This window comes from Furipterus horrens, unplaced genomic scaffold, assembly GCF_987537825.1.
Source record: "Furipterus horrens unplaced genomic scaffold, mFurHor1.1.pri manual_scaffold_12, whole genome shotgun sequence".
Lineage (NCBI taxonomy): Eukaryota > Metazoa > Chordata > Mammalia > Chiroptera > Furipteridae > Furipterus > Furipterus horrens.
The window spans coordinates 84,289,718-84,312,705 of NW_028327182.1; the positions used below are offsets into that span (position 1 = coordinate 84,289,718).

General features: G+C 35.7%; 1 protein-coding gene across 1 annotated transcript in view; it reads right to left on the minus strand.

Moving 5' to 3' along the window:
• The window catches only part of TNKS (tankyrase), a 163,805-nt gene that overhangs the window by 20,455 nt on the left and 120,362 nt on the right, over positions 1-22,988 (minus strand). Inside the window, exons 12-18 of the mRNA XM_090257983.1 lie at positions 18,195-18,366; positions 12,203-12,282; positions 9,099-9,244; positions 7,110-7,275; positions 5,441-5,660; positions 5,052-5,161; positions 1,317-1,505 (exon numbers count right to left, since the gene is read on the minus strand). Of these exons, the coding sequence (XP_090114109.1) occupies positions 1,317-1,505; positions 5,052-5,161; positions 5,441-5,660; positions 7,110-7,275; positions 9,099-9,244; positions 12,203-12,282; positions 18,195-18,366 (1,083 nt within the window). The remainder of the gene's footprint in view (positions 1-1,316; positions 1,506-5,051; positions 5,162-5,440; positions 5,661-7,109; positions 7,276-9,098; positions 9,245-12,202; positions 12,283-18,194; positions 18,367-22,988) is intronic.

Here is a 22,988-nt window from a genome sequence, read left to right on the forward strand (position 1 = left end):
CGCATGGCTTTCTCCCCCCAGTACACATGCGTGCTGCTTCTCGCTTTAAGCAATGCTGTCTATTTCCCTTCCCTGGAACCTGGGCTGCCCACGAGCTGCTGTGACCAACCGAATGCAGAGGGAGTGATGTACTGAGGCTTTTGAGCCAGGCTTTAAAAGGCCTGGCAGCTTCTACTTGTGCCCTCTTGGAAGCCACCCTCCACGCTGTGAAGAAGTCTGGGCTGGACTTCTGCATGATGGCACGGCACACGGGATGCAAGGCCACCCTGCACACTGCAGCTTCAGCCGAGGCCCAAGGAAGGGAAGGGCACAAACAGCAGAACCACCTGGCTGAACCCAGTCAAACTACAGAACTGGGAGAAATAATCAATCGTTGTACTAAGCCCCTCACTCAATTTTAGTTACTAAGTGTTTTCAAATCATCTGTTACTTAGCAATAGCTATATGAAACAGAATGTGAACTGAAAATGGATTTCTGGCTTAAAAAATCATAAATGATTGTGACCATGAGTAACACCCTGATTTTCAGAAAGTTCAGGCAAGATAATGCTGTGTTTGCTTTTTAGTTATGTAATATTTAATCACAAATACTTGTTAGTTTTGAAAATATTTCCATAGTATATCAATTTATTTTCCATCTTTAGAAGAATAATATACTGTCCAGAAGTTAATTTTACTGACTATCTCGAAGCCTCAGGTAAATTATCATGAGCAGCAGCTGCTCTGGCCCTGACTAGTGAGGCTCAGCAGGCTGGGCGTTGTCCTGCAAAGCCAAATGTTGTGGGTTCAGTTCCTGGGTCAGGGCACATGCCTCGGTTGTGGTTCGATCTCTGGTCAGGGCACCCCAAGAAGCAACCAATGAATGAATAAGCGGAACAACAAATCGACGCTCCTCTCTCTTCCCCATCCTTTCTCTAAAATCAATAAATACAGTATTCCCTCACTTATCACGGGTATTATGTTCCAGACGCCTCTGTGAAGTAGGAACCTTACATTTATTCTACACTCTTAAACCTATGTAACTTTAACAACATACGTATACAGTACTGCAAAACCCCGTGATATAGCAAAAAATCCGTGATATTTAAATATAATATTTTTAAAAATCCCGTGGTACAGTGAGGTCACGATAAGTGAACTGCAATACAGAGAGGGACTACTGTACATTAAAAAAAATTTTTTTCAGAAGAAAGGAGGTTTGTTCTTATTCTAAGTGAAATATGCATGACTGAAGATAAACCTGCTAAGCCCTGGAATTGAATGCCATCTCTGAAAATCTAAGAAGCAAGTCTGAGTATTTTGAAATGAGGACTTACTGTTGCCAGATCTAAAGGTGTCTGACCTTCTTGGTTCTTCATAGTGGGATCTGCTCCATGCGCTAGGAGGAGGGCACATAACTGGGTCCTTCCTTTTTGGGCTGCTTCATGAAGAGGAGTAAATGCCCACTTATCTGTTGCATTTACACATGTGTTGTATTTTATCAATAATGCTGCTATGTCCACATGCTGAAGAGAAAGAAAAGGATGTGAAGGGTTAAGAAAGATGATCTGGTATAGCTCCCTCGCATACACTTGCTTTTATTTAATGTGTCGTTCTCTCTCTATCTCCAGTCTCATCCTTAAGAGAAGTGTCTTGTACAACAAGAGTACTTACCCCACCCCCTCCCTGTACTTTGGGCTCCATCTTTCCTTGCCTCCTCCAGAATATGTTTCACAATTATTCTTTTACCCCATTATTCTAATTCTTCATGGGACCATTTAGAACTTTTTCTTTAGCCTTCTAACATATTCAGGCTCATCTTAAAAGCAAACATTTCTCTTCCAACCCACTACAATCTGTTTGTTGAAATACTCATCTCAAAGCTTCTCAATGTTCTTTTTTCATAACACAATAAAACCACTAATTTTTTCCCAAAATTAGTGTCTCGTGTCCAAAGTGCCTTAGAGGGTGAGGGAAATGGCAGCAGCAGACACATTAACTAACAACCTGGGCAGGAGATGGTGAGATCTTCTGTGAACTGTGAACTGTGGCGGTTAGAGAAGAAGGGAAAAGAAGAGCTAAATTTGAGAAATTTTGAAGGAAAAAAAAATTTGGTTTTAGAAAGACAAATTAACTACAGAGGAAGAAAACAAAGAAAAGTCAAGGATGACTATCTTTGTAGAAAAAGTTTAAGTAGGAATGAAAATATAAGAAAGATAAGGTTCACTTGGGGTATGTATGAAAATATAAGAAAGATAAGGTTCACTTGGGGTATGTAGTTCTCGAGGTAAAATATCAAAGTCATGATGTTCAGTAAATGGTCTGACACATAAGGTTATAGATAAGAGGGCATCAATTATTTATTCACTTACTCTTTTACCCACTCACCCACCAACAAAACATTTATTGAACACCTACTAAGTGCTTGGCACTAGAGACAGGGACTCAAGGGGAATGACAAAATGGAATATTGAGCTGAAAGTTGCAGTGACTTGACAAATGAGCTCATTAAGAAAAGGAATACAGAAAGATAATCCCAAGGGGAATAAAGCTGTGAAAACAGTATTTGGGGAAAGGAGGGTGGAGGACAAAGGAGGCAATAAGAACTGTAAAAGAACTAAAAAGAGGCAGGACTATTGAAAACCAATGCAGGAGAAAGTTTTAGGAGAGCAGGTTCTCTCAAATAATAGCAAAAGGTTTTAGCTTCTTTCCAAAAGTTCTTATAAAATAAGCTTAAGACAACTAACTATGCAAAGGTAAAACTGGTTCAATGATTAGGCTTCTGAGAATAATAAAAATAAACTCTATTCTTATATACCCATTTAGGGATCTAGTCTGGTCACCACTAAAGTATCACTGAAATCCATTTCAACTCAAACTTGCTATAATTTTTGTGCGACTGGCACATGGATGTTCTTTATGGATACATTTCCTGGCGTAACCTGATTACTTTTGATAATTAACCCAGAAGCATATTATCTCTTGAGAATAAATTTCTAACTCATGCTGTTGCTCAACTGCACTATATTGAGTTATTTAAAGCTGACTGGGAAAAGGTGGTGAAGGGAAAAACAAACATCCCAAGATGGGATTTAGGGCATGTTTCTTCATATTTTCCTTCAGACAGTCTTGACTCTCTTGAAGATAGTTCAAAAAGAAAAGGCACTGTTTTTTTTTTTTTTTTCCTGAGGTAGTATTAAAGTTTAAAAAAAAAAATATATATATATAAATACTTATTGATTTTAAGAAAGGTAATTTCAGAAAACAAAGAAAAAGAAACTTATTAGAAAATACAAATCAGACAACTTCTAATAAAGCTTCCATATTTACTTTGACAATATAAAGACAAAAAAGTATAATCAGACTAGGGCTTCTGAGAATGGATATGTTTTATGATTTTTGCAATTATGAACGATATCATCATTATAAAATTGATTTTAACACAAAGATGAAAACGGGCACTATCTACAGTACTATACCAAAATCACTTAAAACCAAACAAAACTCAGTAATTTATCTCCCTTATTCAAAAGATATATGTTGGAAAAAATAGCTTTGTATTCAGTAAACCTGAAAGCATGGAATAATTTCAAGTTTCTTTACTTAATAGGCTATTTAAATTGTTTTTCTGATGATTAATTTTATTCTACTTCCATGTGTATGACAGAGTAATATAATTTGGTAGACTAATTTGCACAGGCTTCCAAAATTAGACAGTCCAAGGAAAACTGGGTGTGTGCGGGCATGTGTGTAAAATGAATTACATATAGGTATGTATTATTAAGCTTTCCTTATATTGACTTTATAGTTTCTGCTTGGAGAAACCAGTTACATGCTTTTTCAAATTTGCCAACAAACATCTGAGAAAGTGATAAAAGAAAAGGAGTATATTACTACCCCAGTACACTAAAAACACAGTTCTTAAGTCTTTTGAATATCTACACCACTTGGGCAAAAACAGAAACTGAAGTTTAAGGCTGACAAATGCAATAAATAAGCTATAGCTTAGTTCTACATCATAGATAAGAGCAAAGTATTAAACTGGAAGGTATAGCAAAGGAATTAAATGTGTGGTATGCTTCCAGGAGAGTGAATTTAACATGGGTGTCAGAACCCAGGTGCTGCACAAATGCTTTAAATGACAAATACAATGTAACAAGACGGTGAGGGCCCTAATTTAAGAAAGGTGGAAAGTAGGGAGGAGAGAAACATGTTTTTTTTTTTTTTTGCAAGGAGCATGAGAGGATGAAGATATTCTCATTATAAGGGCAAGGAAGACGAGAGGTAAGAGAATATAAAAATCACAATGATGGGTTTTTATTTATAGTTTGCCAGGTTTTGGCAAATCTAGAAACTGTCCTCATCAATAGTGATTCCAACTGTGAGAACCCCTGGGATGTACAATTTGGCATCTGTGGAGTTTTACAGTCAAATAGGGACCAAGCGGATGAACAGACAAGCACATGAGCATTCATGCTATTCCTGTGTGATTCATTCAGCCTAAAGTAGGCCCTGGTGACTGGGCAGTCAGTCTCAACAAATGGCATCAAGGTGTCAATACCTTCCTCTTTCTCTTTGGGCTGATGAGCAGTTACAGTGCTTTGAGAGAATGTCTGGACTTTCACCGTGGGGTTTTAGAGTCAATTCAAATTCTATGATGCCATATATTTGTATAACAATAGCTCAACCATTTACTTGATTATTTAAAAAATGATGATAAACATAAGCAACCATAATCGCCATGCCTAAAAAGGAGCCTCCTGGCTTTTATAGTTTTTAAAATCTACTTGAGGTAGAATATTAACTGTATCAATATTAATTGAGCAGCTATTATACACCTATGATTGTACTGGATAATGTTGAAGAGAACAAAAAGCTATAAAAAGCATGGTCCTTAGTTAAAAAGATAGTTATGCTTACCTGAGAGGGCTAGAAATACTCTGAATAGAAGATTATAACTGTGCTAAATTATGCTGTTGGTTAGATTATCTATTTCCTTCATGCATAGTATACTTTTAATAAAGCAGTAATTGTCAGTAAAGTTTTCTAGACTTGAACTTGAGCATGCTCACCCCATAGGATGCTGCATTATGAAGAGGTATTAAGCCACCTTTGTCTTGTGCATTAACATCTGCTCCATGCTCTAGAAGATATTCAGCGACTTCCAGGTTATTGTAGCCAGCTATCAGTGAGAAAAGGCAAATATGTCAGCTTAAAAGAAAAAAACATGTATATAAACAATAGGGGCTGGAAAAGTGTTAAAGTTTTAATATTTCTTGCTTTAAAAGCTAATACTATTATTACATAATTAAGAGGCTTTACAATACGAAATTACATAGTCACGTCAGTCAAAAGCATTGTACTTAGTACTCTCCATGGCCAGCAATTCTTCCATCTGCTGGTAATCTGTATTAGGTACCAAAGACAGACTGTGAGACTCGGCCGTGCTAGGGATGCCTACCGGCCAGGTGTAGCGGGGTGGAGTTTCTCCCCTGGGTGTCTCTGCAGTTGATATTCTCTGGGGTGCAGAGCTTCTGCACTCTTGCCAGGCAGCCCTTCTTGGCAGCATCCAACAAGGCGGCATCTCCTCGCAGTAAGTCCTGAATATCTGTGTCTCCTTCTTTAACCAAATCTAAAGGGGTGTTTCCATCTCGGTTCTTCTTAGTTGGATCTGCACCATGCTGCAGAGAAAAACCAAGTGCGGTTTGTATTTTCTATAGTGTCCTTCTTCAGGTCTGTCTGTTTATTTTTAACTTCACTCATCCAAGGAACGATGTCTATTCTATATGTGTTTTGAACAACAGAGGCAATATCCTGTTTTATTTCGCAAACTCCCTACTTAGCAGTAAACTGGAGCACTTTCACACTACTACTCCACCGAAGTCCCAAGCCTCAGGACCACCGGTGATGATGGTGAAATGTGGCCGGTGCTAAGGACCTTTTACTTTAATCCCAGACCCCCAGCTTTGAAAGAGGTCTCTGAAAACATCTTTTCCTTTAAGAATGGTCTGGGTATTAATTTTGACCAGATTTCAATTACATAAAGATATTCAGGGAATATCATGACAAAGAACTGAGAAGAGGAAAACACAGAAGTAGAAAAAGTACTTACTTGATTCTAAATGCAAGGAAGTTTGGTAATTTTAAAATATTTTCATTTTAAGCATTAACACCCATCATGAAATTAGGTATAAATGTATTAACAATTAATTTGATTTTAACAGTTCACATATACTATGAAATAAAGTAAATTATAATCAAGAATCTTTATTATGGGCCAGTCTGTTATCGGCCTATTGGAGAAATTTTGTAAGATATCAAGTTAGAAAATGAATTCACAGTGATTTGGAAGTTATTTCTTACTAACCAGTGATAATAAAAATGATCATCAAATACAGTGTTATTCTTAAGACTCATAAGAACATATTTGATACTATAAAAGATGGAATAAGAATTTTATTATATTTAACCAGGACAAGTTTTTCTCTAGTTAAAAAAGAAAAATTGAGGGAGAAAACTATAGAAAACACACATTCATGTCTGGTCATTTTTCACATCCTTAAAAAAAAAGACACAAAATTACTGAATTGGTTTCATAAAACTACTAGTTTCTACTATTTCATGTGTATCCCCAAAATTTATATGAGTACCTATTACGAGATATCTTACATTTCAATAAAAATCTGATATTAAAATAAAGCTTTTATAAAGTATATATTTAAATAACATTTAATAATAAGGAATGAGTTTGTTAACAATAATAAAGTAGCCAATAAGAAAAAAGAAAATCAAACGATCAAAAAACTTGTTTCTTCTTCTATAAATGTTTTCTAACATTAATACGGCAAGTTTTAGATAAGCAATGCAAACTAACTGAACTTTTTCCAAAACCTACCTTGATGAGCTGTCATTAACTGAACTTAATCAAATCGGTTCAGAAAGGCACTTCAGACACTACTCAAAGCTACGGAAGTATCACATCACACTTAAACATCCCCTAAAATGCAAAATGGAACCGTCTCTATAGCACTTATTGTACTTAATAGAATAATTTACTTTGATGTCATTTTACATACTAACCAAAAATAAATATAATTACTTTATACTTCATAATTTTTAAAATTACATACTTTTAAAAGGAGCTTGCAGATTTCATATTTTCCTTTAGCTGCTGCTTCATGTAGAGGGGTAAATTTCCACAAGTCCGCCACATTGACAGAGGCCCCATGCCGTACTAACAGCTCAGCTACTTCATAGTGTCCATAGGAACAAGCATTATGAAGAGGCACCAAACCACTAAACAGACAAAAATTATTTTTAAGACATATAACAAATCTTTGCGTTAAAATGATATTTATAATAAAAATAATGTAATTCTTCTGTGGCACTGACTATACTGAAGACTCAAAAAGAAAAAGAAATTAACTGGTCTTGAAGATATAGTCATCCATTTCCAAAAAAGAATTAATAATTTCAAAAATGTCCCTTTCCATTTAACGGCTTTGCATAAGTTTCTTGGTAACATATATAATTTCACAGAAATCATTGCCCTTAAAAAAAAAAAAATACCTTGTGTGTGTGTATATATATATATATCCTTAAAATACACAAACATGCACAAACACACACAGGAAAAGATCCCATCACAATACTTTTAATTCAGGTTTCATCCTGGCAATATAAAGCAATACTATAAAATGATTTCATGAATAATTAAACAATAATTTGGTTTATCATCTCTCAGATTTTCTTCCATTTGGGTTTTCCTCATGAAAACTGTAGCTCATAAAATACATAAGGCAATTTAGCTTATTTATTTAGGCAAGTTCTACCTTTTGTTTTTTTGTTTTTATTTTTTATGGTTCCTGTAAAAAGGTTTAATTAAATATTTAGGTGCCAAGCAACAAAAACTCAAAATCCAAGTGATACAGGCTTCAGTATTCTGTACGGAAAATAGCGGCATCAACCATAAACTCCAGTCAGATAAGCAAATCTAGCTGCCTCATTATGAGCAAACTATTCTGAGAGGACTCTAAGATTCAATGAGAAGGCAGCTGACATTCTAAAGGGACCAAAAATGTTCCCATAAAAAAGGTCCATTAACAAGATAAGTTTAATTTGCACTTAAGACATGGTAAAAACTAGGTACTAGTGCCTTTTTATTTAGAGATCAGTGCTTAAAAAAAATCTTCTGAAATCAAAATATTAAGTGCTAAAATGGGCAATAGAAAAAAATGTTGGTTGTTCTCCAATGAACTATAATACTTTAAAAGAGCTAGTGATATTATTATTGAATACTCATGTCTGATGTGTCCGTTTTAAAAGATAAATAAGTCCATAACTTTCACTTGAAGTCTAAGTTGTATGGTTTAATTTATATAGTACTCTAGTATGTAATTGTACACAAAGGTGCTTACTTATTCATACTTTGAGATGATATGAAATTAACTCAGAATATGGAAATTCATTTCAATTAAACTTCCTTCTTGTATTTCTAAATAGCTTCCATGGTTGCTTTAAAAACTGCCCAGATAAAGAGAAATAATTTAGTAATAAACTAATATAAAAATATAGAATATGTGAACTAGTAAAAAATATGTTTTTATTAATACTGAAAACTTTGGGATGGATGGTTCTTTTTGGAAGAGATACATTTTTAATAGCAAAACAAGAAATAAACAATAAATTATAAACTATATAAACACATTCATACAATGCAATAAAATACTACATATAGGCATTAAAAAGATGAGATAAACTGTTAAGTACTAATATGAAAAGATATTCAAGATATTTACTGGATGGAAAAAGCAAATTGCAAAGCAAACTGTCTGGAACGGCACCACCCATTATATTAAAAACCACTCCCACCCCAACAGCAGCACAGACACTGGTATGTGCATTTAAAAAATCAGGAGGATTACAACAAAATTTTAATGTTGTAAGCTCTAGGAGGTGAATTTCCCCTACATTTCTATAATGTTTTAATTTATTTTTTAAACTTGAAAAATCATGCATTACTTTTTAAATAGGGAAACAAACTAAGACTTCAAAAATGTTAAAATATTTTTTTAAGTCTCAAAAGAATGAGTCCGGACCCGCCAAGACCCAGCACATACCCTTTGTCTTTGGCATGGACGTCGGCACCGTGGTGTAGAAGGTACTCCACGACAGACACGCGATTATAGCCTGCAGCGAAGTGTAAGGGCGTGGAATGCCGGCCCTCTAAATCTCTGCAATTCACATTTTGAGGGCTGCAAAGTTGCTTTTATGGCACACACACACACAGACAAACACAAGATGAACATTAATATTTAGTCACTGGTTTTGCTCCAAAATACTACAGGCATCTTGGATAACTTGTGATTTCCTAATGAATACTTGTTTCCAAAGATTAGATAATAAAAGTGATGTTTAAAAATCAGCACTGTGCTTGGTTTTACAGTCTACAAAAATAGTCTTACTGCTCAGAGAGCACCTGAACTTTTTTCACCATTTCCTGGCCAAAAGCCTAACCGGAGAGAAAAAACCATAATAAAGCCAGCAGTGCTAGGCAACCTGCCTTCCTTCCTCGCCTTTACAAGGCTGCCCTTGTTGAGACTGCTCGTCACTGCGTGTCAGCTTGTTCTCTTGGCCATTCTTCGCTCAAATAATAGCTACCTGGCTGACTGCAGAATTACCCAAAGTTCTTGTCTCCTCTGATGTGGCAAGCAAAAAAGGTCTTCTTGGGCCACCCACTTGGCCCTCTGAGCCACTACAGCAGAGCCATGCGGTCCACAGTGCTTTACTTGATCTTTGGGGGATGTTATTCTAACTCTGATAGTCAAACTGATTGTAATCATACTCTAGTTTTCGGTTTTCCTTCTATCTCCTTCAGCTATGCCCTCCAAATTTCTCCCCTGTCTCCTTTTCTCATTTTGAATGTTACCATTTCAGCACAAGCTGAACTGCTTGATTACAAGCAGTAGGAAGCAAAGCAAGGACTGACAGGATGCACCACCAGGGAAGACAGATGAATGACAAAAATATTGGCACAATAACTTACAGTCTATAAAAATTTCATATTCCTTCAGTGAATAACTATCTGTGAGGTTAATAATTATCTCCATTTTACAGATAAATAAACCAACGTTCAGCAAGGTTAAGTGAAATCTTTTTTTCGTAGTTTGTAGGAGGTAGCACTAAGACTCAGACCCTTTTTGCTACATGGTTGGTTAAAAACTAAGAACAGGTTTCTACTAAATAAGTAGGGGCTTTCACACTGGTAGGGTAAAAACAAGACTTTTCAGGTGGTATAATTTTTACATGACAGAAAAAGGTCTGGACAGTATAAGGGAGAGCCTACAATTTCAATAACTCTGTGCTAAATAAAGCACCAGGCTCTAAATTCTGAAGAACCATTATCATCTGGTCAAATATCTTATCTTTTCATGGCAAGTGAGTCTGTGGCTACATTAATACATAAATTAGAGAATCAAAAAATAAAATTGAATAGAAACGAATAAATTGATACATAAACTAAAAAGAAAGGCTGCAGAGGTTGGCAGTAAACACCAGTGGCCTCACATGACAAGCCGCTTCCTGCTGCTGCTGCTTTTTCTTCTGGTTCTTATTCTCTAAATTAAAATTTTTTTTCAGAGAATACTGGCAAAATAGGAATGAGGGAGGAAATGAGGAAACACAACTCATTTTGCCAGGTCAAAAAGAAAAGCCCCTTCTGCTCATCAAATATTTGATTTTTAGCATTTGGAAGTTCTTTATTCTCTCTTCTGTTATACTTTCTTTTTCAATGGCAAAGCAACTCTACATCCTATCTGCCTGCTTTATATAATTTTATATACGTTACTTAGCAAACAGCTTTTTCTTCTAATATCCAATTTCTAATACTTCCTAAAGCCTCTAAGGAAATAAATTTATTAGGCTTAATCCTCACTTAATTTTTGTGCTTTTGTTTTCCCTGCTACTGCAATTCCATTAAAAAAATATACAGTTGGTCTTTATTGTGAACAGACTGTTTAAGAAACCTGAAAGTTGCAGTATATTGCCTGCTACTTACGAAAGATATGGAATTATGTTCTTTTATTACATTAAAAATAAACTATTAATTTTATTATAATGGGCATAAGTAGCAATTCTAATGCTGACATTACCATTCTGTGACACAGAAAAGGAGTCCTATTCATTTTTACATTTAAAGATTTTCTTGTATTAAGACACATTTCAAATGACAGAAGTATTTTTAAGAAAAAAATACATAATTTTAGATCTAAGAGAACTTGAAAATTTCCCTTCAGTGGCTATTACAACTGATGTTATTTTTCTTTAAATACCTTAGATATTGTAAGACGAAAGAGAAGTATTAAAATAAGTACAAAATTTCTAGGCCACAGACTTTAGAGAAAGTGTTTACTTTCTTTTCAAATAGTATACATCATCAAAGCATGATAAAATTAGTTTACTGAAAATCACAAAAATAAAGTTTGCTTAAAGTTAAGTGACAAAATTTAGTCTGTAAAAAAATAATCTGGTATGACTGCCAATACTGATATTGCAATGGGCTTTCTTTAAAAATAAATAAATAAATAAATAAAAAGAAATATAAACAAAACCAAAGCCATATCTTTTTCTATTTTCATCCCTACACAAATGATTGTAGATGGAAAGTGTGTATGTTTTTATAAAGCATATTTAATTTTAGAAAATAATTTTTATTTGAAAAATATTAAATCTGTAACCATTGTTTCTATATCACAAATAAAGGGTTGATAAAATTTTCTTGGCAAAAGAGTTACATAGAAGAGAAAATCCATCTTCTGCATATAAATTATTCCAATGGTTGCAGGATCAGAATACTTTCCCAGAGCAAATGTAAGAATTTCTTGGAAAACTGCAAGAAACATTGTTTCGTATGTTATTGTGCTATTACTTGGGCTTCAACTAGTTTAGAAATTTCTGAAGGAAGCCAGAAGTAACACTTTAATTCATGTAACTGAAAATAAAAGAGCTATCATATAACTGGAAGAAAAGTGACTAAAAAGTAGTTTAATGGGTATAAGGCACACACTTGGAAATTTTTTGTTGTTAAAGATCTCTCTTGTTTATGTATCTATTCTGCTCATCCCTTTCATTGTTTGTATTTGAGTAGTTTCACTTACAAGCTTAAAATGAACTGGTTAGCAAGGGATCAATAGTGCTATTCAAGACATTAAAACCATTAACTTACCTTCACAGTTTCCAAGTCTCCAGCTTTAGATGCCTCTAAGAGCCGATAGTCAACATCAGAAGTACGTATAGGTGTACTTTCTGCATAAAAGGAAGGAAAGATTACTGTTGGTTTTCAAGGAATCATAAGAGTAGTTAAGAAGGGAAAATTATTTGGTGAAGGCAATGAGAGAGATTAAGGGATCAGATTCTGGGATCTAACAGGGTTTTTTCCCAATCTTTTTTAGACAAGATATAAGTGGTTTCTAACTTCAATCTATATCCATGTCATTCTAAATCATATTTAAATAAATTCTAAGACACATGTGTCTTCCTCTGTCTCTACTATTCTATTCTTTCAATTTTCTGGTCAAACCTGGCCAAGGGGGATGAAGAAACATAAAGCCATGAGATCACGATCATCTTCATGATACACTGATCTTACAAAGTGTTGTAGAAAAGTTTTGCCATAAATATTGTTATGCAAACCCAGGAAAGCCACCCAAATGCCAGTACTTAAGGTTTAGCCCTTCTTTTGGGCCTCACTTCCCTTACAATGAAACAGAAGTACTACTCCTGAAATCAGTGATCCTAGAAAATAAAATCAGTGAACACAAAAAATCTACAAAATACAGAAATTTAATTCACATTTATTGAATGGCTTCAGGGAAATAAAATTTTAAATGTCTGTAAAATGGGAGGTGTGATACAAATATTAAGTAGAATATACTGTATTTGTCACTCCATGAGATGCACTTTCACCCCCGCAAAAGTGTGTGTGGGGGAATGTCTGTGTCTTATGGAGCGAACACTATTGAGTCACAGACCGTGATGTGTGTTACCTGACCTGTCAGCAGTGGAGACAGCTGTTAGAAAAGGAAGCGTTGGACCCACGCAAAACCCATGGGGACGCTTAAATGTCCCACTTTACTGATGAATCTCAGGGCGTCTGGTCAGTATGAAGATAGCGAAGAAAGTGGTATCAGTGATTGTGAGCAACTGAACTTCATAAATTCTGACACTAGCGATGATGAGTTCTTGGAGTTCCCAGAAAACTAGAAGAGTACTTGAATCTTAGTCTCTCTTCACTTGCTAATGACAGTGATGATGGTTCTTAATACCGCTGTTGACTGCTGTTCCCTTTACATGGTTGAAATATTATTCTGTTATATTTTATTAAATACTTTAGTATACCGTTTGGTTCCGAATATTTATTTTTCTTGTTTTCCTCCTCTAAACCTAGGTGCGTCTTATGGTCAGGTATGTCGTATAGTGCGAAAAATGCAGTAGTTAAATCGGGCTGTTCAGTAGACAAGTATGAGGATAACAAATAAAGATTTTTGATTAATCCAGTATCAAGAAAACAAAAATTCATTACACACTGGCCCAAATGAAAGGTTTAAAAAAAAAAAAAACAGTCTGTGCTATATCACTCAAAAGACATGCATGAACATTAAGTGTGGCTTTTATAATGCACTCAGATAACACAAAAAAGGGACTGAAGTCCAAGAGACTCGTATGTAGACTGGCTCTATTAACTGTGATGCTGACAAATCACTTAATAGCTTAGTTTTTGCTAAGCAATTTAAGTGATAGTTTCCATTAAATTCTCTTTCAGATTTAAGACTGCATTATTTTATGATTAGAGACATCTTTCTTGAGTCCACTGTATAAATGGGAAGAGCAATTGTTGCTTAAAAAAAATAAGTTTTAGATTTCAGAATACTGCACCCCTTTTTAGTCTGAAATGCTTTGTTCAGGAGAAAGGCTTTTACAGAATAAGCTATGAGAACTCGTCAGCGGAAGATAAACTGTATTTATTTAGTCCTAATAATAATAGCAGATAAAATGTTAAGATTAAAGGGGGGAAAGAGGAGAATTATTTCATATAAAGTACGTTTTTGAAATAACAATTATGTTTCTTTAAAAGGGAATTTATTGTATTTGTTAGTTTGAGGAAGTGAGTTAGATATCTTTATATTCCTTTTCACATAGAGAACATTCAAGAAGCATTTGCTGAAATCACTTCCATGCTATACTATACTGAAGCCAATGTATATGTCAAATCTTAGCTCCTTATCTGGCTTTCCCTTATTCTGTTCTTCCATGTCTCATTTGTCTTGATTCTAACTGTACCTGACGTTACTGCATTTAAGGTGTGTGTATTATATCCCTATGACAGCGATTCTGGCAGTTGGTAGAACTCAATGAAAGAGCTTTAGGAAATCTATAGGTAATATTTTCAGTTTATCATTTCAACAGAATAAAATGACAACTGTTTATGTGTATAGAGTTAGAACTTCAAATACTTTCAGATTCTAGCATTTGAAGGATATAACTAATATGGTTGAACTTTTTAATTCCAGAAACTATTTGAATTGGCACACCTGTCTTGATACAGACTGATTTGCAAAGGGTATAATTTTACAATTAAACAAAAATTGGTATGTAAATAAAGGAAAGAATAGAGTAAATAAGTAATTTAAAGATATTAACTACCATACAAGTTATAGAGCTTTGCATCCATTATAAATTCTGAACAGGATGAGAACAGATTCAGTTTTAGAAACAACACACACACACGTGCGCATACACACACACACACACACACACACACACACACACAGAGGAACTTTGTATAAAGAGATGCACAATTTTAAAAACAGGTTCTAGAAATGAAGTTAAAAGAGAAATATAGGCAAAAGAAGACTAGCTGATAGGCAAAATGCTATATTAGTAAAATCCTTTATCAGCACACTGGCTTTTGCACAGTATGAAAATAAATATTTCACCTAGGGTCAAAGGCTGGAGATGAGTTTTTTTTTTTTTTCTCCAATTCTATTCTGTCTTAGCAGAATTAAAAATCAAACAAATAAACTACCCCAAAGTTTCAAAGTTTAAAAGCAGTTGGTTATTTTTACAAAATCTCCCGTAGACTTGTTGTTTAGTTAGTATTAAGACTACAGGACAGGCAAAAGGTCTCAGTGGCTTATTTCAAGGCACAAATGTAAATGGGGATTTCAGCTTTAATTTAGCTATCTTAGGTCCCCAAATCCTTCCCTCTGCAGAGGATTAGGTAAAAGCAATGGAATAACCATACTAGAATATACAATCAGAAGAATTCAAGTCAAGATCTGTGAAAAAGAACTGTCTGTGATGCTAGAGCTATTCTTTATCTGTGCTTTCCGACACAGTAGCCACCAGCCTTGTGTGGCTATTGAGTACCTGAAATGTGGCTGGTAGAACTGATAAACATATTTAAAATTTTTATTAAATTTAGCCACATGTAGCTAGTGGCTACCAACTGGACAGAGCAGGTCTAAGGAAAAAGTCAAATCTTCTAAAACAATTTTAAAATGTTCATGTATTTTAAAAAGTGCTTATTTTCTTTCAGCCAACATTAATTTTAACATAAATATTGCCTGTAGTTTATAATTAAACTGTATTAGTTTTGAAAATTCTAGGTTGGGAACTGAAAGTGAAAGTTTATAAAAGCAGATATAAGTGTGGTATTAGCAGGTATATTTAAATAAATCTTTAAAATGTTACCATTTACTATGCATCCTATATGACTGATAACATACTTTAGGGAATCATTATAGATATAACCTGAAATTGGATTAGTTAATGTAGGTATAATTGGAAAGTTCACCTAATTCATGGTCCACAGACTAGACATACAAGTTTCTTGTAGAAATATTAGTCTAAAAAATTATATTCTCTTCCAAGAAACAATTCCCATTTTTAAAAACCTTTCTAAGGACAAGACTTTACCATATAATTGTATTATTTGTATTATCTTCCCAGATCAATAAAGAATATGAAAAATTAAACTAAAAAGCTCTGGCACATATGAACTTAAGCATTTAATAACCTATCTTGTATAATGATTTATCTCACAAAGCAATTTTTAAAGAAGAATTATCAAAAATATTTCATTTGTGATTCAGTATTTAATCTTTGAATTCTATGGCATTCATTTAGAAGACACTTTAAACACGTTAACACGATAGATCTGCCCTGGCTGGTGTGGCTCAGTTGGTTGGAGCATTGTCCTATAAACCAAATGGCTGCAGATCTGATTCCCACTGGGGCATGCACATACCTATGTTGCATGTTCGATCTCTGGGTGGGGTGTTTCTCTCTCACATCGATGTCTCTCTCCCTACCACTCTCCCTCCCTCTCTCTAAAATCAGTAAGCAGGTCCTTGAGGGAGGATAAAAATAAATAAGTAAGTAGATAAGTAAATAAAAGCTTTAATAGATCTAACCTGCTTAATTCATTCAAGCCTTTCTTCCTCATTTTGTAAATTATCTCTGAAAGTTATATATTTTTAGAAATTTTGATATAATTATATTTGCCTCATTTATGGTTACAACTTAAAGAAACTTAAAATTAGTACTACATGGTTCTTAGTAAAAAGTTTAAGAGGAAAATGTAGAATGTTTTAACAAAACTCAAAACTTTTAGAAATTAGAATTTACTGAGAAGGCGGAAATTTTTTCAAGTCAAAGAAGGGTTATCTTAAACTTTAAGTAAATGCTTTATTGCTAAGTAGAAACAAGAAGGTAAATGAATTTTGCTTGTCATAGTTCAAGCTTGAAATTCTATGGTAGGAAATTGTATCCCTTTAGACAGATCTTATTTTAATAGTAAAGATGCTCCAGACAGGTCTTATTACTTCAAGTGTCTAAAAATCACCATCTAACACAAGCAGAATGATCACTATCTAAGAATAAATTGGAATAAAGAAAATAAACCCTTATCAGTAGCTTTCACAATGTGGCACAGTTACTCTTATGAGGTTGGTTAGCTGTGTTTCAGTTTTAATAACATGTATCATGATCTCCATAAGTCTCGAAGGCACCCCTATTTCAGTATACAGTACTGATTCTCAACCGGGATGCACTTTTTAGGGCCCCTTCAGAAATCTGTGGGGTTAATTTTTGTCTTCTGGTATAGTCTTGCCTAAGTCACTGCTATTATAATAATGTAATTATAAATTATTTCATTGCAACTTATTGTCACTTTCTCTTTATATTATAGTATGGACATTTAATACAGCTTTCTGAAACATATCTGTAGTGTTAGACCATATTACTTATGAATTAATTTCTAGATTGTAAAGAGGATGGTATAAAATATTCATTATGAAAGAGGAGTAAAGGACTGGGCTATAGGTAGGAATAAGAACTAGGATTTAGAATTACTAGTCTGTTGCCGTCCTCATTTTACCCTTCCAGTTTTTATGTCATTCTGGAGCAGATAAATTCCACAGACAAAATTAAAGAAATTAGAAAGAAGGGTCAATTATATTAAATTTGTATATCAAGCTCATCATTTTTCAATAGATGGCTTATGTTACTTTGTCAAATTTTGGGGCTTCAGAAACTAGTGTCGGTTGTTGTATCAGTTTTATGTATGATCTTCTTCAATAAACTAAGTACTTAAAGTACAGAACACTGTACCAGGTAGGCACTGTTAACACTCAGCCAGGTTTTATAATTATACTTAAACCAGGAAAAGATAAGATAACTTCATAAAAGTGCAATAAAGTTCAGAATTACTAAACACAGGTCAGAAGATAACACATGGAAGAACAACTTAAGATCATTACCATATAAATGATCTGTAATTTTCTGTTGACAGATTTTAGAACTTCCATAAAACCATACTGTTTAATGAGATTTAACTTTTGATAGTACCACACAAGTCAAGTTTTTAAATTTAAAATTAAAAAAACTAAAGAGAGTATTTGCCTCCTTTTCATGACACCTATCTTACCTCAGCAAAAAAGGCTGACAGCGCGACAGGCTAAACTATAAGCAAGGAAAGACCAGGAAAATATTCTCTCTCTCTCTCTCTCTCTCTCTCTCTCTCTCTCTCTCTCACACACACACACACACACACACATACTCCAAAGAGCCACTTACAACAGGAGGTACAAACTCCGTGTTCAGCAGTGGATGTGCAGAGAGAGAAGCGAAGGCCGCGGGTAGCTCTTTTCACTCACCACTCAGAATCTGCTGCACTGCTTCGTTCCCCATCTGCGCCGCTGTGAAGCCTTGTAAGGAGATGATGGAGGGGTCAGAGCCATAACTCAGCAGCAGGCGGCAGGTCTGCAGGTGACCAGCTAGGGCAGCTCTATGCAAAGCAGTCTGACCAAGAGTGTCCAGTGCATTCATCTAAAAAATTGTTGGTGGGCACGTGAAATTGAACATCTGTTTTTGTTCCCTCTTATACTCAAGCAAAAAAATTCAAGTGAGAAGAAGCAATTGTCAAAGCTTTTTGAAAAATGCCAAAGATAATTCATTGACTTTACTCACTGGATCTCAAGAAGTATCATCTTAGGTCACCCTTCTCTGATCACCTTATTGAAAATTACAACATACCTGTTCCTTTCCTAAATGAGCATCTTTCTGTCCATCCTGTTCTCCCTGCCATTTCCCTAGACAACCCGAATGAAGGTGGGGACTTTGTCCAATATCCACCGCTTATCACATTAAAAATGTACATTAAATACGTGCGGATGAATGGATTTTATCAAACTTGTTCTCAGAATATAAAAAGAACATAATACGTAAAAAGACAAAGTAGTTCATTACATTTCTTTTCTAATTACATTAAATATAATAAAATGCCATAATGGAATTACAAACACATTTAACCAAAAAAGGGATTTAAAGATCAACGTTCCATTTTTAAAAGTTTGAAGGGTATAAAGAATAATTTAGATAGTTTTAAAACTAAGAGAACATTAAACTTTTGGATCATGTCCACGATTTGATCAGAACTAAATGGTTCTAACCTGTTTCCTAGGATGTCCCGGTAAATACCTCTACTCTCGTCAGAACCCAAGTCCATGTTCGTTGTACATACTGCTACTTCAGGCAAGCCCTTTATTCTGCCTTTCTGGATTATGAGATCCAGTCCAAGTCCCCTCTCTTCTAAGAAGCCCTTCTTGATTATTTGAAGCCTTGATAATTACTTCATTTCTGAACACCTGTGTCAATTCCGTGCTATCTTATAAATTATAACATTTAAAAAGTTTTTGTTTACCAAGTAAAACTAAGGTTATTGACAATATGAACTGTATTAAGTTTTCCAGGTATTCTATAAAGCTCCTGTTAATAGTGCATAGTGAATTGTTTCTTTTTTGAAAATTATATTTTATTGATTATGCTACTACAGTTGTCCTGATTTTTTCCCCCTTTGCCTCCCTCCACCCAGCCCTTCACTCCCTATGGCAATCCCGACACCACTGTTCATGTCCACAGGTCATGCGTAGGTTATCTGGCTGCTCCATTTCCTATATTGTATTTTGTATCCTCATGGCTATTCTGTGACTACCTGTCTGTATTTCTTAATCCCCTCACTCTTTGACCATTCCCCCACACTCCCTCACATCTGGCAACCATCAAAACACTCTCTGTATCCGTGATTCTCTGCTCTTGTTTGCTTAGTTTGTTTTTTAGATTCAACTGTTGATAGTTACATATTTTTGCCATTTTATTGTTGTTTTGATCTTCTTTTTTTTAAGTCCCTTTAACATTTCATATAATAATGGCTTGGTGATAATGAACTCTTTTAGTTCTTTGTTGTCTGGGATGCTCTTTGTCCTTCTGTTCTAAATGACAGCTTTGCTGGGTAGAGCAATCTTGGCTGTAGGTCCCTGCTTTTCATGACTGTGAATATTTATCAATCCCTTCTAGTCTCTTTTGAGAAATCAGCCCACAGTCTTATGGGAACTTCCCTGTAGGTAACTAACTCCTTTTCTCTTTATGCTTTTAAGGTTCTCTATCTTTAACCTTTGGCATTTTCATTATGATGTGGTCCTCTTTGCATCCATTTCGTTTGGGACTCTGCTTTCTGGACTTCCATGTCTATTTCCCTTATCAAATTAGGGAAGTTTCCTTTCATTATTTTTTCAAATAGATTTCCAATTTCTTGCCCTTTCTCTTCTCCTTCTGGCACTCCTATGATGCAAATGTTGGATTGCTTGAAGTTGTAGCAGAAGCTGCTTATACTATCCTTATTTCTTGGATTATTTTTTCTTCTTCTTGCTCTGATTGGTTGTTCTCTTCCTTACATTCTAAATCATTGATTTGAATCTTGGCTTCATCCACTCCACTGTTGTCTCCCTGTAAACTGGTCTTTATTTCAATTAGTGTGACCTTCATTTCTGACTAAATCTTTTTTACGCTGCTGAGGTCCTCACTAAGTTCCTTGAGCATCCTTAAAACTAGTGCTTTGAACTTTGCATTTGATAGATTGCTTACCTCTATTTCGTTTAGCTCTTTCTCTGGAGTTTTGATCTGCTCTTTCATTTGGGCCATGTTTCTTTGTCTCCTCATTTTGGCAGCCTCCCTGTGTTTGTTTCTGTGCATTAGGTAGAGCTGCTATGACTCCCTGTCTTGGTAGTGTGGCCTAATGTAGTTGGTGTCCTGTAGGGTCCAGTGGCACAGCCTCCCCTGTCACTCAAAGTGTATCCTTTGTGTGGGCTGGGTACACCGTCCTCTTGTAGTTGAGCCTCGGTTGCTGTTGGCAGATCAATGTGAGGGACTTACCCAGGCCAGTCAGCTGCAAGGACTGTCTATGACCACTGACTACCAACCTCTGCCCGGGAAGATCAGCTGTGCAGGGGCAGGGTAGTGGTGTTGTGACATAGTCTGTAACTGTCCACTAGGTGCGCTGGCCCTGGGGTTCTCTGGGTGGCGCAGGCCAAGGTCAGTCCCCACCTGTGTTTTGCCCTGAGCTATAAAGCAATCTGAGATGGTCATTCCTTGTGCTGGGCTTGGAGGTTCCGAGGCAAAGCCAAGCTGTGATTTTAGGCTGGCTGCTGCTACTGCCGGGACAGGGGCTCACTGAGGCCAGCTGTTGCTTATTTGATAGAATTTAGGAAGTTGTGCCAAGACCAGCCGTTCATAATGAAAAGCAGCTTGGGTAGGCCCAAAAGTTGGGTGGGGCAGAGTCTCTGGGATCTCCAAGGTGGGTCAAACAATGTTAGCCAGGTTGATGGAGTATCAAATATAGCACCAGCTTGCTAATTCTGTGGCTCTTTTGGGGGAGGGTTTAGAAAAGGGACAATAGCTTCTGCTCACCTTGATGCCAGACACGTCAGTTCCTCCCTGTATGCCACTGGTACCTTTCAAGCTGCAACCCAGGTGCTGGAGCTCAGAGGGAGTGAGTCTGAGTAGGTAAGTCCATCTGTGGGTTCTTTAAGAGGAACTGCTTGGGGGTCCAGCAGTTTCTTCCACTGACTCAATCCCTGTTGCTTTTTGCAGCTAGAACTTGTGAGGACTACCTTCCTGGCTCTGGAAACCTGAGCTGGGACTCCTCACTCCAGAGATATCCATCTGGAATTTTTATGCCACCACATGTGAGTGAGGGACCAGGCTGTTCCACATCTGAACCCCTCATACCTATCTGGATGGATGTGGTTTCTTTAATTTCATAGTAGTCAGACTTCCATTCAACTTGATTTCTGACAGTTCTGAGTGAGGGTTGTTCTCTATATTGTAGTTGCAATTTTGATGTGGCTGTGCGAAGAGGCGAGCCATGTCTGCCTACGCTGCCATCTTGACCAGAAGTCTTCATAAATTCTCAAATATATGCTTTTTGGTTGTTTAAAACATTTGTGTACACCCGCCAAATGCAGAAGACATTTTAAAAAAAAGATTAAAAAAACTGATCTCCCTGTATCCAATCTACCATCATTAACAAGTAAGGCTGTCAAAGTTGTTTAGGCAAGGGTTCATCTAAATTCTTGATGGTGTTTCACAAAATTCGCCATGAAATAATGACATATACAATTTTATCACCTCTGCCAACAGAAAAATGACTTTTACATATAGACAGCATGAAAGCGCAGCCATTAGTATGTACTGATGATGTCAATGTGAGAGAGAAACATCCGTGGGCTGCCTCCGTACATGCCCTGCCCTGACCGAGGACCAACCCACACCCTAGACGTGTGCCCTGACCAGCAATCGAACCCACAACCTTTTGGTGCATGTGATGACACTATAACCAACTGAGCCACCTGGCCAGGGCTTTCTTTATTATTTCTTCACCACAGAAGGAAAACATAAATTTGAGAAAATCTAATTATTAACATTTTTCTGGGAATTGGGTAAGAAGCCCACTAAATTAGTTGTTGTATGCCATGAGATGAAAACCATTGAAAATTGCTGCTGTATCCGAGTAACTTCAAGCACAAAATCATTACCATAGCATAGGACATCAGTATTTCTTTCCTGCCTTTTTACTTCCATTTTCCAAGTCCATTCAAACACTCAATTCGTTTTCAAGTAATATAATTATTCCTTCACAAGTGGCTGTCATCTTTTCCTTCCTTCTCATCACTAATGCCATTAGACTGGATTAGGGTTAGCTTCAAGTTTAGTAACTACATGAACTCCCAAACTGGTATTTCCCTCAGTATCCAGCACACAGTCTTGATCATTTTGCATCTCATCTCAGTATTTGTTAAATTAGTGAATTAAAAAATTATAAAAGGATTATACACACATACATACAGTATACGTATATACATGTTTTATATAAAAAGTGAGATAATTAAGGGAAATACAGAATATGTAAGTTTGAAAAAACAACTATGGACAACACACAATGCTCCTCCTTACTAATAATCAAAGTACTGCTTGTGAGCTCCACTGAGGTTCAGGGAATTAAGTCCAAAGTCACAAAACTAGAACATGGAGTACTCTATGCTGAAAAGTATGCCTGTGTATGTTACATATACACAATGTTTACTTTAACTCACAAAAGAATTTGGGGCTTATGT